This window comes from Ochotona curzoniae, unplaced genomic scaffold (genome assembly GCF_017591425.1).
Source record: "Ochotona curzoniae isolate NIBS_2020 unplaced genomic scaffold, NIBS_Ocur_1.0 contig_1302, whole genome shotgun sequence".
NCBI classification, from domain to species: Eukaryota; Metazoa; Chordata; class Mammalia; order Lagomorpha; family Ochotonidae; genus Ochotona; species Ochotona curzoniae.
In genome coordinates, this window is record NW_024465035.1 from 13,865,001 (window position 1) to 13,881,732 (window position 16,732).

Consider the following 16,732-nt stretch of genomic DNA (forward strand, 5'->3'; position numbering starts at 1 on the left):
ATAAAGATGGAACAGTCCCTGCCTATTTTTGAGTGTTTTTCCCACTAGCTACCAGGGATGTACCAGTAAGAGAAGGCCAGAGACAAAATTTCTCACAGAAGAAACTAGGATGAAACTTTCATGGGGCTGTGGGAGATGCAACTGTAAAAGTCATAGAATCTTAGTGCAAGCTGACCCTGGGTAGGCTCAGAGCAAAGTGGGTGGAGTCAATAAGTTGCTACATTTACTAATATCAGTTAGCGTTTTCATCACCTATCCTTCCACATTTGCATTCTCCTTCCCTGTCTCTTAATAATCAAGATCACAATAACCAGGTTTTCAAAGACTTTTCTATCTGCGACAAGCTGATTTTAATATATGAGATGTCTGTATGGTTTAGAGCTCCAGAATCCTTCCTGCAAGTACGGGAAAATTTTGGATCAATGCAGGCCCCCACCGCTCTGAGAAACAGCCACAGTTGAGCTGTACAATGCTAAGGCGAGTGCCTCAACCAATGACATCGCTTCTTTTAAACTTTGCAGATGATCAACTTTTGTTGCCCTTTTATTTACAGACTTCACCTGGCTTAATGATATCCCTGCTTCTTCCTCCTCTTTGATTCCAAGAAAAGTAGCTGCGGACTAATATAGTGGGTGTAGTGTAAGGTGATTTTTACAATGATAGCTGTAGAGTTACTCACGCAGGCCCGCCATTGCATTCCTGGCCTGGTCATTGGTTTCAACTACCCAGGAGAAAAGCCCTCCAACCTCTGGAGGTTTGACTCCCAAACAAGGTCGTGTACAGCCGTAGGAATAAGGAGTAAGGTTTTGTTAATTTTCTTATAATTAGCCCTTCAGAGTTAAAATGAAATCATAGCCAAAAGGATGAATGAGACCAAAGAAAATGTGGAAAAGGTTTCATATCTGCAATGAATTAGTACATTTTTTTCTGTGACGTCTGTTCAGTGAAAACTCGAGACATTGTTTTATAGCATCATTTAAAGAAATTTAGAAGTATCATTCAACAGGTAACTAGGATTATAAATCTTTATGATTTATTTATTAAAAGAGTGCCAAATTAAGGACTCTGTTTTGTTGTCTTCAATCAGAAGTTTTTGCACGCTATAACCTTTATAAAAAATACTTCTTAAAATGTCATTGAATACCACCATATAATGTTAATTTTATCTCTGGCTTTGATAATTGATTTTCTTGATTGAAGAAGGCCACCAGGTAATGTACATTAAAGAAATAGGTATTTTAAAGATTGCATAAACAAATGACATTTCATTATTCTTAATTTCTTGAGTTTGGAGACGTTGTAGAAATAACTTTTCAAAAAAGACCTCATACTAAGACTATTGGATAGTAATACTTATTAGATTTTTCCTATGATGAAACTGTTGAATTGTTAATTAGACTTTTTGATGTTTTAATCTTACCAAGTAAATACTGCCATCAGAATACACAGCCTCTTAGAAGGTGTGGGTCACTGCTGTTTCCTATTGTGTGCTCATACAAATAATAGAAACTGTTAGTTGAAGACCTCTTTGTGTGGTACAGGCAAAAGTGCCAAGAGGCATGACAGTGGGACAGGTTGACATGTGGCATTGATTAGAGCTAATGGGTGAGATATGATTGACAACAGAACTTAAGGATGTATAATTACTATTAACTCTTCTTTCTAAGTGAGCTGCATGTCTTGAATACTGCCAGGCTCTAAGCCTTATAAAGGCAAATTTGACCCTAGTACCAAAAGAATCACAAATCATTCTTAGACACAATCTGCAATATCTGAGTATCCTTCACATTTAAAATTCTTTTCCTGCTTATAGTCTCTTCTTCCAACTGACGCTTGGCGATTTTAGGTTGTTTCTGAGGATCCACAGCCTCCAGCTTTGGGCTTTTGCCAAAGGTCAGGCCTCAGTTTATAGGGGGGAACAAGATTTGGCCTCACCAGTCATTTCTGGAGTTGAGTAACAGCATCAGCTAAATGTTTAAGTGGAGATAGAAATTGCTATAATCAATAATGTTTACTTCCTTGAAAAATTCTAGTGTTTTTGTTACATTGTCTGTGTTTCTGTTTTTTACTTGTTTCATTACGTCTCTAAATTCTTTCTGAGCAATATATGATAGGCACCCAAACTTAGGGAATGGATTAATGGATAGAAATAGAAATTTGATTCCAAATAATGTATATAATTCATATATCTTCTGAAATGCCATTCAGATTCTAACATTAGAAAGAAGTTGTTATACAGATTATTATTGGAGCTGATTCATCTAATATAAGTCCGTTAAATAAAATTTTTGCACTGCTTGGTTCGTCCGCTCATATACTAAAATTGGAACCATCAGAGAAGATTCTCATGAGCAAGGATGACATGCAAATATTCTATTTTTGTTTTTTGTAAAACAAGCAAGTCAAAATAGATTTCTTGAAAAGGTGAGTGTCTCTAAAACACAACTTACTATGATTCTTCCACAAAGCAATGCAAATTGATGGTCTCTCCCTTTAAGAATGAGTTACAGTCTATTCGTTGTATTTCACAGAGTTAGATGAGAGGATGGTGTGAATATTTCCTTGTGGGAACTTCATGGAAGCAACAGGGATTGATGGACCAGTACTTCAGATAATGGAACTGGTATGGAGTCAGCCAGATGTTTTAAGCTGGATCATGCCCACAGATGCAATCACTTCATTAGTTGTTAATCTGTTGATTGCCACAGTCAGCTAACATGAGGATGTTTGAAGGTTTCCAATAAGCTGGCCTCTCTTCGGTTCCATAATTCCCCAAAAATCACTCGGGTAAAGGGGGACCTTCCTCCCACCCTAGAAATGTTTTTCAAGGTAGCCATCAGGGCTGTTTGTCCTCGGTGCTCTTGGATGTGGTCTTCCATGAGGTCAGAAGAATGGAAGACAGGCCACAAGATGACAACAGAGCTCTTTCCACAGCTGGCTGCTGAGCGTGGGCAGTGCCTTACGGATGAACTAGCATGTGGAGGTAGATGATATAAAACATCTGGCACAGCGGAGAGAAGCAAAAACAACGTGCCTTTGAAGATTGTTTTTTAATGATGGGAGGGGCAGTGGCGGTTCTGACTCCAAAACGGGAAGGCAGATGGCTTCAGGCTCGCTCTTGCGTGAAAGAAAGCAAAAGTATACATTGGAAACCTTTGACCTGCCTGATTTTGCTGAATGTTCATTTCCTTGCTTATCCCAGATAAAATCTGTGTGAAAAAGGGGGAATGCTAAGACAACATGGTGAATGAGAAAATTAAGAGAAAAATCGGTTCCTAAAAATTTCTCTTGGATAATTTGTACACATCAAGCATAATTTTGGCTGGTTGCCGAGAGCTCAGAAAACATGATGCCAAAGCAGGTGGACTTTAATGCGTGTTCAGTCCCCTGTTATTTTTTACAGAAAATTTGAAAGTTAATATAAAAAATAGTATATAACTGTGGTCACATGTATCGAATAGTAGATATAAAGCCATTTTTATCTCTTCAAGGAGTAGTAAGAAATTACAAAATTATCTTAGTGAACTATTTTTGATAGAGTAATATTGTCATACTTTCTCATGTCACCTGACTTTGAAAAATAAATACAAAACAAGTAGCATCATTCAGTTTTACCATACATAAATTATATGTTCATTGCATAGTTGCCATACAAAGAGGAATCTTCACAGTTGATTAATCTGATGAAAAGCCAATGCTTAGTAATAGTAGGCAGTAAGTTCTAGATACCTATTTCAGGAACAGAGCAGGTAGTACTAGCACTGCTTTTCTTCAAACCATGCTGCCCTCCTCTGGTGGAGAAATAGCTTTTATTGAAGCCAAAGCTGAAATGATTTTGCTTTTGTCATCTGTCGACCAGAAATGTGAGTGCTATAGTCCTGTCTTCCCAATGGAGTTCATTCCAGGTATTTCTGATTAGTCACAGATCCGTATCTAATTGCAAGAGAGCCTAGGAGACATTGGTTGTTGACTTGTTTCTCTCTCTCTCTCGGTTTGATCTTTCTTGTTTGGTTTTCAATTCTACATGTAAGAAACAGCATCATGTGCAGAGGAAGTATTTAACATGAAAGTCCACTGCCAATGATGGCAGATACAGCACAAGAAGTGGTATATTGATATATAATGAGCCGAGAGAATTAGGGAAGACAGCCTGAAGGTTTCCCTATTATCCAAAAAATGGGATGGAAGAGAAAGAATGTGACTGGAAGATGAGGGATAAAGAAAATATTCAGAATTGGACTTAATTGCTTTGGGAAGCTTCATATTCTAGATTCAGTGGGCAGTGGGAAACCAGAGCTCAAGACAACGAGGGAGGCAAAAATAGATCTTTTTAAAAGTTTTATTTGAGTACTGATTGTGTAACTTTTGTTAGCAATTATTTGGAGAGATACTCTCACCTCTTTGATTTGTGCCACGTTGACTGAGTACACCAGGATATTTGCGTGTTCCTTTTACTGCTTAACACAGGGTTTAGTGTCTCTGCTGCCACCAGGCTGAAACAGGCATTTTTAATTCACAGGTGAAGAAGATGCAATTTTGAAACAATGAAGGTTTTGGTGTGAGGATTGCCATTTAAAGACATTATAGGAAAGGAATTTCTTATATAATCTTTTTTTTTTTCTTCTTCTTCGTAATGGACATGTTAAGGGAATTGGCAGGAACTCTTAGGAGACAAAGTTGTGAGCTGAGTACTCCTGGCTGTTTGTGATTTTGACAGGGAGGCATATTAAGGTTACTAAGATTATTTTGAAGGTTAGGATCCTCAAGTCAAAAACTGAAGGAAAATGGAATTTGTATTGGATTAACAATCAAATGCATCATCTCTTTAGTTGCAATGCAATGGACTATTCACTGAAACAGAGCTGTGGTGGACATGGAATGTACTTCAAGCCTTCTTGAACCATATCTTCAATGACACTCACCCATTACACTTTTGAACTGCAGGCTTAATGGGGGTGGAATCTTCCAGAGATTCTTCACTGAGCTCCCAGTTATTGTCACTTGGCTTCAGACAACATTTTGAACAAGCTATTGCAGAGTTTAACGTTCTTTTATCCGACTAAGGAAACATTGAAATCATTGACAGAGTATGATAGTCAAAAGAAGTGGTATAAAATCTGAATCAAGTGAGACAGGTAACTAAGGCCCAAGTACAAATTCTATAGCAAAAATAACAGCTTAATGCTTGCTCTCGTCTCATCCACTGCACAATTATCTGTACATGATTGGCTGGTTGGTGACGTAGAAGTAAGCTTAGGAAATACCCATTCTCTAACCCTATCTTGAACAACTTTAACCCAGAGTTTGATTAGAAAACACTTCATATTTATTCTGAGATATATGCATATTAGTAGCGATAAGGCTAATGTAAGGAAAATGTGATGGAAATAAATTAGTTCTTCAATAGGGTCAACAGATTACACCTACCTGTACCAATTTACACTTTACCAGTTTACACTTTACCTTTTGGCTAAAGCAACATGTAGTGCCATCCTTACATCAGGTTGGCTTGCCAGATCTAACCAGGTAGATTCCAAATGTGTCTTAAAGGAGGAAAAAAAAGTAACCTAGAAATATCTTCCAAGGGACCAAAAAATAAATAAATAAATACAGTGTGCTTTGTAGCAAACTGCAGGACAAGAAACAGCCAGTTTCTTAGTAATATATAAAAAAAAAGTAGTGCCTTGCGACATGTTTAGGCAATCTGCACTATAAACAATGACTGAAAATAAGATAGCAGATTCGCTCTTGATAACCCCTGAGGTTTCAGCAATAATTTCTTAGGCCCACTAACCAATGGGATTTGATAAATCCTAGAGACAGATTTAAAGCTAGCTCTCTTGTCCAAATTGTCATAAGGAAAAGTTTTAAGAAAATTTCTGACATCTCACAATTTGGGGTAATAGTTAAAAGGAAGCAAGCATTGTCCTTCTGCCTTTGCAGAGCTAGAGCCACCAGCAGCTTTGCTCTCCTCCGTGAGCTTAGGGGCTGTCAGAGCAGACCTGATACTGGGTGCATGTTTCAGTCCCAAGGGCATGTGGAGTGGGAAGTGGAAAGACCCCAGTCTACTATGGTGTGCCTGTGGGCTGTGCCTGGAGTCTCACACACGCCCTTGTGTCCCAAGTCAGTAGACAGATAAGATCCCATACTTGTACAAATGCCAGAGGACAGGTTCCAAGAATCTGTTTATGATTTGGGGTGTCAAGTGGGCAGAGTTTCAGGCTGGCATGCTATCCCACCTGAAGTCAGGACTTGGGAAGCCTGGGCTTGGGGAGGAAACCACGTGTTCCCTGGCACAGGGAATTTATCTATTCTGAACTCACATGGGAGACCTGGAAGAAGCTCCTGACTTGGTATCTTCTAAGAGTGGGCATTTGTGGTCATTTGAGAAGTGGACCAGTTGGTGGAAGATATCTCCCCCCCCACCTCCCCTCCCCCACCACTTCTCTTTCTCTCTCTCTCTTGCCTCCCTTTCTCTGTAAATCTGCCTTTCAGGTATAAAAAAAAAAAAAATCTGGTAGGATGCTGAAAAATCTGTGTTAGAGTTCTAAAGAAGCTTGTTGAATACTAAAAGCTACTATAAAACATGTTGCTTTAGTTTTAGGCACAAAAGACTAATGGATTTTAGAAGCATTGTTGAAAATTCTAATTATCTATGTACTTCCTTTGGTGAGAAATACTTCAAAGTGACATGCTTACTTTATATTCTCATTCAAATGACACTATTGCATTAAGAGGTACTTATCCAATAATTGAAATGATGTTCACACTTGGGTAGGCATGACATGTACTTAGGATCCTAAGACTTGGTTATGGTGTCTTTCAGTGTTATATTGAAGTAAACAGTAATTAAAATAAAAACCCTCAGTTAACGGTAACTGAATCAAAGCAACCTGATAGTAGGAATACATTCTGTTTTTATAACTAATAGATATTCTCAAGGAATTCGCAAGGAATGCACATAACCTTCTATGTTTAACATGTATGAGTTGAATCATGGTTTTATATGTTTTTAAAGATTTATTTATTTTTCTTGGAAACTCAGATATTCAGAGAGGAGGAGAGACAGAGTGGAAGATCTTCTGTCCGATGATTTACTCCCCAAGTGACCACAACAGCCAGAGCTGAGCCAAATTGAAACCAGGAGCCAGGAACTTCCTGCAGGTCTCCCACACGGGTGCAGGGTCCCAAGGCTTTGGGCCATCCTCGACTGCTTTCCCAGGCCACTAGCAGGGAGCTGGATGGGAAGTGGAGCTGCGGGGATTAGAACCTGCGCCTATATGGGATCCAGGCGCGTTCAAGGAGAGGACGTTAGTCATTAGGCCACCACCCTGGACCCGACTCATGGTTTTAAAACAACTATCCTTTTCGAGGTTTCTTAAAAACTTTTAGAATGCTCTTTTATAAAAATTCTTTCTGTATATTTTTTGAAAGACAGAAGAGGAGCTGGAGAAAGTAAAGGAGAGAGAGTGACCCAGACTTTCCACCTCCTACCAGCACACTCTGTAAAAGCACACAACAGCCAGAGTTGGACCAGGACAAATCAAGCTTTCAAAACTCAGTGCAAGTGTTCCACGTGAGTGGAAGGAGCTGAAATAGCTGGGCCTTTACACAGAGGATGTGTGCACAGGAATAGAGATTCAGAAGCAGAGTTACAACCAACCCAAGCACTCTGATGTGGGTTATAACCCTCCCAAGCATCAGCGTCCGCACCATTCCCAAGTGCCTCCCCACTGAGGGCTCAATTTTTTTTAAAGATGTATTTATTTTTATTGAAAGGCAGATATATAGAGAGGAGGAGAGACAGAGAGGAAGGTCTTCCATATGATGATTCAATCCCCCAAGCGGCCTCAACTGCCGGTGCTGAGCCAATCCGAAGCTAGGAGCCCGGAGCTTCATCTGGGTCTCCCATGTGGATGCAGAGTCCCAAGGCTTTGGGCCGTCCTTGACTGCTTTCCCAGGCCACAGGAAGCAAGCTGGATGGGAAGTGGCGCTGCCGTGATTTGAAGCAGCACCCCTATGGAATCCTGGCGCATGCAAGGAAAGGACTTCAGTCACTAGGCTACTGTGCCAGGCCCCTGAAGTTCAAGTTTTAGCAATAATATCAAAATCGCATTTGTAAGTAGTCTTTGATAGAGTTATTTTCTTTTATCATTCTTTGTCAAACATTTATAATGCACATCTGTATGCGTTATTCTGTGGATGGTACTATGGCCGTTACAGACACTAAGTTGACTGTGAACAAAGCAACTGAAGTCAAACATTCATTATACAACGAACATCCTACGTCCGAAGTTGAGATAATGTTAACCATTTGATTTAATTGAGAAATTAGTGGCACTAATATATGTAAATCTGCAGACTGATTCAGGTATTTCCTAAATACAATTTCCATATATAAAGACTCTGAAAGCTTTATAAATATAATCTTTGATGTCTTGAAAGGTATAGCTTTGAAAATTACAATTAGAAAATAATGAAAAGAAAGTACTATGGGCTAAAATCGATTTCTAGAGAAATGTTACTTCCAGCTCTGAAGATTTGTCATTTTCATTCTCATATCCATCCAACATTTGCCTCAGATCATTTACAACGCGAGACCAAAGCTGAAGGTTGACAATGTTTGACATTATCTTTCTGGATGTTAAATATAATTTTTGAAAGTTAGACTGTGTCTTCATATTTGTTGGGAATTTATCAAGGTAGCTCAGGACAAATGAATGTTTCTAAGGATGGGACATTTCTCCTTCATCCCCCAACCCTTCTTAAGCTCTGGATGCAAGCACACTTGTACACACATGCTGACATCAGCAAACGAATGAGATTAAAAATCTTTTTCTATGGAAGGTAAAGAATATTTCCATTCAATCTACAAGATGCCCCGTTTGAATAGCAGTTACCCAGGTGATATGAATTTGTGTTATGTCATTTGTATTATGAAAACATTGTTGCCTCGTTAACCAGTTTCTGTGTAAGTTCATAGCCTTCCATACTGCTTATAGGTGCTAAAACTTGTCTGGCATACATAAACTCAGCGAGAAATTTATTCCAGAAATCTTAAAATATGACAGAGAGGAAAGTCAGGCATAGGAAAATAAAGAATGAGTTAACAGTATATTTTAAAAGTTATACTGATTGATTATCATTAGAATGTTTTTACCTAATTATTGGAAGAAGCATTGTAAGAAATTGTGTAATATAGACCAGAAGCATCTTGACTCTTTATATAAAGTAATTGGGGTAGGGAAGGGAATTGTACTTGATTATCAATAGCTTTCTTATCTTTTACCTATATTTTTATATTGCTAATATTTCAAATGCAAAGTTTATTAAAGCTCTAAATGGGGAGGGAGGGGGATTTTCCAGTGTGTTATTTGTTCTAACACAAAGTAGATTAATCAATTGAAAGTAAGGAGATCATCAGAAAGAGTCCTGAACTGTTCAGAAAAATCTCTTGAGGTTAGCTCATTAAAAACAGATATGTGGCCCGTTTGCATTTAACAGAATGCAATGTGATTGTTACCCGAAAGTTAATACTCAATAAAGCGTCAGGATAAGCAGAAGTCCTTGAGGAACAGTATAAAGGACATTTAGCTATTTGTTTAGCACTATCAAACTATAACTTTGACTATTGTGCTAGCGATCTGATAGGTGACACAGAGATGACTGACACATAAATAAATACAATGAATATACCTCATTAATTTTAGGGTGTGTTAATATCACCCGGAGCTTGCTAACAAAATTCAGGGTCCACATCCCAGAGACTCTGATTTTAGATCGGCTGTTGCTACTTCTTGCACAAACTGTAATTTTAGGCACTGGCTTAGGACCTGACCACCACTGCTCCATTCTCACAGTGATTTTTCATCAGTATTCATGCTCTGGCATTGATATAAGTTTTAGGGTAGCTAGATATGCTCTTCATAGGAGAGAAGCTGCACATGTTTTATCACAGTTGCCAATGGTCTTCTAGTTCCATTGGAATATCGTTGAGCTCTTGAAGACTTAAAATTTCTTTCAAATATTGGCAGAATGTTAATGACCCAGATGCTTAGCGGGCCTTCCGTTAGATATATTTAGTCCACACAGGATGAACTTTGGGAACTTCACCCAAATGGCTGATGGAAATATTTCTTTTGGAACATGGAAGCCAAATTGTCTCTTTGTCCTCAGTAGTGGCAGCTTTGTTTTGTGGAGGCAGGGGCTAGCATGGGGCTGAAGCTCACATCAGCCATTTGGTCCCTGTGCTTTTCAGTGGAATCACAGCATGTTACAATATTTTCCTTTGCAGCTTAAACATTGTGCAAATCCAGACATCCGGAGATGCTAAAATGAAAAATCTGTTTCCCTTTGCTTTGCCATTTGCAAAGTGGACTCTGTCAGACAGTACATTCTGTACATTTCACGTCAGTGAAATTAGCCTTAATGTGTTGGCAACATCTGTCACAAAGCACGGTTCAGCCCATGGCTTAAACACACTCAGTAGGAATGGATTTGACAATGCATTTAATGAGGCACAATTATGGTTGAGGGCCCTGGTTTTGCCTTAGCAACCATGAGGTTTTCCCTTTTTTAAAAAAATTTGTTTCCTGCAATACTAAAAAGCAGATTCTATAATCTTGGATAAGTGAAGTGGCTGGCAAGCATTGTTCTTTGTAATGGGTAAGCAACACACAAGGTTTAGAAGGCCCTTCATTGCCTGTAATAAAATATCATCAAGAAAATTCATTCCTTGAAGTGTTCTTGTCAATGCCATCCAACTTACTCATTAAATGTCTTCCACTCCCCCGCAATTAAAGATTTTATGTTCTAAATAATGTGGGGAAATGTTTTATTCATTGAGCATTTTTACAGTATGTGCAAGGAAGTATAGTCTTTCATATCTTCAAGTTTCCTCCGTTTATCTTTTAACTATTTGTAGCAAGTGGTTGGCTTAGGAAAGGAACATTTTTTACATCGTTTCCCACACTGTGCCTACTGCTGCTATTTCCATTTTCGAATTATGTCAGATATCTTTCCAGTCTTCTCTTTGACTGACAGGTTTCTGATTTATACACAGAAGCGACACTCAATCCTTGCCTTTCATAATCAAATGAATCCCCCAACACCTCCTCTGTGAAAACACAGTGCTTCCTAACTTAATTTCAAGTATAGGTGCACAAACCTTTTTTTTTTTTTTAAGTTTTTTTTCTTATTGCAAAGTCAGATATACAGAGAGGAGGAAGATCTTTCGTTTGTTGATTCCCTCCCCAAGTGTTTGCGACAGCCAGAGCTGAGCCCAAATGAAGCCAGGAGCCAAGAACTTCCTTCAAGTCTCCCACACAGGTGCAGGAACCCAAGGCTTTGGGCCATCCTAAATTGCTTTCCCAGGCCACTAGGCCACCCCGACACCCTAACCCTTCTATGAATTGTGATTGCTATGTCACAGGCTCACAGGTCTCATTTGTATATTTCCTTCCAAAGTGTGACACACACACCCAGATTAGTTGGACAACCTCCAAATTGTGTTGAAGAAAGCACCCATAGCAAACACAATTTGTTGTTTATCATTAGTGTATAGGAATGATCGTATACGAGTCTAGAGCAGACTGATTAGAACAAAGATTTACCTGCATGTTAGAATGCCCAGATAACTTAGATCTCAATTCAGCCTTGCACACGAAAAGATAAGAATGTTGTAAATGTGTCATTTCACCTTTCCAAAGTTGCTTCAAGATTTTCCCCTTAACTCTGAGGTTATTCTGTAATTTATGCTTTAGGTGATTTAAGAAGAACCCTAGTTCTTCTTAATGAATTTACTTCTCTGGCACAACAATTACGAAGGCCAGCAAGTACTCATTTTTAAAGGGAAAAAAAATTAAGATGCTTTATAAGCTATTCAGGCAGCAGGGAGAAAAAGTGATGTGGTATAGTTGTAATTATATATAACAGCTTATCTTAGCATATCTTCCATTGAAGAAGTATTGTAGTGAATTACAATTCGCAGAAGCATCAAGAAATTCACAGAATACAAATGTACCGTCATGTGTATTTACAAGCTACAAATCTATAAGTCGACATGTGTTTCCTGATTGAGTCTTGCTCGGAAGTCCAAATGTTACTTGTTCATCAAGCTTTTCCAAATATTTGGCTCAATTTTTTATTTTCTTTCAAAATTAACCAGAAGGAGGTCATTGAGGATGTTCAATGGCTCCCTGATCTCTTATCAGCCACACTCAGGAAGTTGGATTTGACAAAAACCATAAGAGGGTGAAAATCCCATGTAAAATCTCACTTCAGGAAACAATTCCCTGGGGGTCGCTGAGTGCTGAATCAGACCTCACTCTGTTTCTACAAATCATCTAGAAAAGATGGAAAGAAAGATGACATAGTCAGCTAGATGATATTTTGGAAAAAGAGTAACTGATTCAGATAGATAACCATTTTATAACTGGGTGTTTTAATGGGCCAATATGCCATAAGGTCTCCCTTTATTACAATCTTTAAAATATGTCACTGCAATTGTGTAATTTCAAAGAATCCATGCACCTTATTTTTGTTGTTACAAATTGCATCTTTTTCCAAGTTGGCTCATTGAAGGAGCAAAGTAGAAGAAGAAGGCTTAAAATAATTATGGCCTGACTCCATTTTCCTCTAGCCATATGACCCCTTGAGTTTGGATGGAAGATTATAACATGTCTGTTGTTGTTATATTGCCAAGAGTTAAAATAAATCTAAACTCTATAGGCATATCTTTCCTAGCATCTGACCAAAAAAGCTTGACAGATTTGCTTTTTCTGTGTTTTTTTTAAAAGATTTATTTTTATTGGAAAGGTAAATCAGATTTATGGAAAGAAGGAAAGACAAAGAGAAAGATCTTTTATCCATAGGTTTATTCTCCAAATGGCCACTACAGCTGGAACTGAGCCCATCTGAAGCCAGAAGCCAGGAGCTTCTTCTGGGTCTTCCACATGGGTACAGAGTCCCATGGCTTTAGGTCATCCTCTGCTGATTTCCCAGGACATAAGCAGGGAGCTGGATGGGAAGTGCAGCAGCTGGGGTACAAACTAGCACCCATATGGAATCCTGGCATTTTTACAAGAACATTGAGCCATTACACTAGGCCCTTTTCCTGTACATTTTATTGTATCAAAAAACATACATATTTAGTCTGCTTTTCTAAAGTTTAGAACACACCATTCTTGCGTAAAAGTATAGGAAGGTAGGAAATAGCCAAAATACATGGGAAATAGTAAACTTGTTTATATTCTTCAGTGATGAAACCCACCAGGGCCTTCACTGTTCTCTCAGAGAGAATATTTGACTGATCAAGAATTATCTTGACTGAATCATGGATGAAAATCATAAAAAGCAGTGAATCTCCATCAATGTGTTTCTTAATGAGAAATGTTCAGTAACGGGAGAGAGGGTAGATATTATATAGGAAGTGGTGTCCCACATCCATTGTGGGAAGTGTAGACAGCGGGCATTTAAACACATCTCAGAAGAAAACCACATCAGAGAAGAGGAAGCTTTTAGTGCGATATTCATATAAACACAAAATGACATGGATTTTCACTCATTGAACCAAGTTTGAGTTAGCTTTTTCAATAATTTGTTTACCCACGAACACTGTTGATTGCATTATCTTTGTAAACGTTCCTTTCTGTGGAACATGTTGTCAGCTGCATGTTGTGTGTGTTTTTAGGGTGCTGTGATTACACCAACAATGGACCATCCTATGTCAATGCAGCCCACCAACATGATGGGTCCCCTGACGCAGCAGATGAATCACCTTTCATTGGGCACAACAGGAACGGTGAGTGGAAGAGTCCTGCTTTGTTTAATCAAACTGACCTCTTTGATCAGCTACAGCATCCTCTGATTTCACCAGCATTGTCAGCAAATTGGTACAGCACCGTTGACCAACACACGTTTCAGGCCCTAGTATGAATAAACGAATTCCACATGTATGTCCAATTTAAGGGCATGTTTATTCACCGTGGTTAAACAAAGGGGCCCTTTACGTTGGTTTTAAATTTTAGTCATTTCCATTTCTTATGACATAATACACCAGGTATAATATCTGTTTTTGCAAAAGTTTCCTTTTTTTCACACACCTACAAATCTAGACCCGGGGATTTAATATACTTAAGTCTCATTTTCTTTTCCCAGATGCTTGCTAACAATTCAAGCAATAGATTATTCCTAGCTTATCTGCAAGAAAAGGGGCCAACTCTATGCCTGACAGAAGGCGCTTTTCATTTACCTTCGATGTATACACCAAGAAGAAGTAAGGCACAGCTTAATGTCATTGAGTTCCTCTACTGTTTCTGTGAGCATGTTGATAAAGATGATGGTGAAAGAAGGAAGGGTGTTTAATGTGCTTGATCTTTTGCATCAAAGCATTTTTCACTAATCCTTTTCTGCTTACAAAATAAAATTATGTTAAAATGCCTTTAACATCTTCAATCTTCGGCTTCGTACCAGTAAGGCATTTTTTTTTTAAAGAGGGGCAATATCTATATATATTTTAACACAGGTTCCCTGTGTTCAAGGAAATAGATACCCAAATACTAAATAGAATACTGACTCATTATAGAGAGCAGTAGAAACAGCACAGACAACTTCATATGTGACTCCAGCAATGCTAGCTTCTTTTTCCATAAACATTAGTATAGATAATTTTCTCACTTTTAATGATGTCAAAAAATAAATAAATAAAAGGCTTACAAATTTAGCAGTTTAAATACTTTCTACAGAGCACTGGACTAGAAATCACAAATGCTAGACTCAACTTGCTTTCAGTCCAGTTGTCTCTCACGCTCCTTTGAAAGCATGATCTTCCGGCCTCAATTCCTCCTTCAGTTGAATTATTGAACTCGATGATACTTGGGATCCCTTCACTGACATAATTTCATATTTAAGCCTATTCAGTCCTAGCCTCTTTTAGTTTAGTTTTTTTTTTTTTTTAGATGTCATCTACTAAAAAAAAACACCATGCCTGTTATCAGGACTTTACTTATACCAATGGCTCAGTTGCCAAAAACGTGTTGTTGACTCATCGGCTTTTTGCGGTGTACAAAGCTTCTCACATATGCACTGAGTCTTCTATAATCCATGCTAAATAGCAAGAGAACTCCTATACCTACATGAAAAGAGTCACTTGGCTTCAGTAACGAAGTTCAGTTCTATGTACATGAGCATACTGTTCATGTCGAAGGCTTCAGTTACTGAACCTGTGAAAAGCAGTTGATGACTGTTGACTAGTATGAAGGCTTCGGATATATCAAATGTTTTCTTAGGTTTCTGATTAAGATTTTTAGAAGCAATATTGAAGACTAGCTTTGATGATGCATGGTGACACAACAGATTTTCATCAGGGAAATAGAGCTTGAAGGTGTAATATTGTTTCCCTTTTATTAACTTACATAGAGTCACTTTTAACATTCAAAACAAGCCAGCTTCAAGAACAGAGATGCAAGGCCATTCGTTTCTCAAGTCCCTCTTGCAGGCAGCTCTCTCTGTCCACTGCTTTTCCCTTCGGTCACATTCATGCTGAACCAGGGAAATGATTTAACTTTTTTTTTGGATTTAATGACAATCTGGAATCTGTTAAAAGAGGAAAGTTAAAGCTACTTAAAACATAGAAAGAGACACACTTCAGATTTGGCATGTTTAAATCTAAAGCAAAGCTAGCTGAGTTGCTCAAGTTCAGGTCTCTGAATACAAAAATAAAAGAGCTACATTTACTGAGTATAGCAACAAATCCTCTCATGAATAGGCTAACACACATAGAATAGACTAAGAATTGTAAGTTATTATTCAATATACACGACAATTGTATTTTTGAGCATTTACAACAGAACACATTTATAGGAGATTGCTTTTACCTGGCAGGAAATAGTTAATAATAATTAAATAATGTGACACCAATTTTCTTTGTGATGTGGCATATTTTTAATATCAACTGTCCTCTAGATTTTTGATTTTTTTCATTCTTTATTTTCCTTCATATATGTAACAGATAATGTAACTATTATGAAAATATTTAAAATTTTAAAAGGAGGTCTGGAAAAATAGAAAATGGTGGTCTAACTTTGTTGATTTGTTCAACAAAACAACATTAGATGTGTTAGTTTCCAGAATTTTTTTTTTCTCAAACTGCTACATTGTGATATGCCAGTAGAGGTTCCATTTTATTTGGATTTGCTTGGTCATTTAAGTGACTGCTATGTAGATAAGTGTATATTTTTTAAATCAGATTTTCTCATCCAATTGAATTGTTGCAACATTTTCATTGGCTCAGGGAAGGAACCCATCAGTATGGATGACCAATAGGCTTTAGACTCAAAATTAAATTCAGTTTTGTTTTCTGTCTCTGCCCTCTTACTACCCCTGCATGTTCAGGCACCTTACTTAACCTCTTGGAACTTTCACTTCCTCTTTTATGAAGTGGAGTGACAATGTTTACATATCAGGGGTGTTGAGATGTTACATGAAATGATAGCTATAACCTACCTAACACACAGTGGGCATGTATTCAATGAACTGTCCTTACCTATCATGGCTTCTAATTGGTGGGAGACTCATACACAATGGCAGAAAGAATTTAGCATCCACATGAGACAAGAAGGAGTCCTTTAATTTCTCCACTTCAGCTACTGATGTAATCCCCTAGGATAGTGACTGTGATTCGCATTCAAGCAAAATATATTTCAAAATCATTAAGACACTCCACCAATGTCCT

At 38.0% G+C, this 16,732-nt stretch overlaps 1 protein-coding gene across 7 annotated transcripts in view; it reads left to right on the forward strand.

Annotated features, from left to right (window-relative positions):
• RBMS3 (RNA binding motif single stranded interacting protein 3) overlaps nt 1-16,732 on the forward strand; it is a 632,648-nt gene that overhangs the window by 567,300 nt on the left and 48,616 nt on the right. For all 7 annotated transcript variants that reach the window (XM_040963914.1, XM_040963885.1, XM_040963911.1 and 4 more), the window contains one exon: nt 13,691-13,801. In XM_040963914.1, coding sequence (XP_040819848.1) covers nt 13,691-13,801 — 111 coding nt within the window. The remainder of the gene's footprint in view (nt 1-13,690; nt 13,802-16,732) is intronic.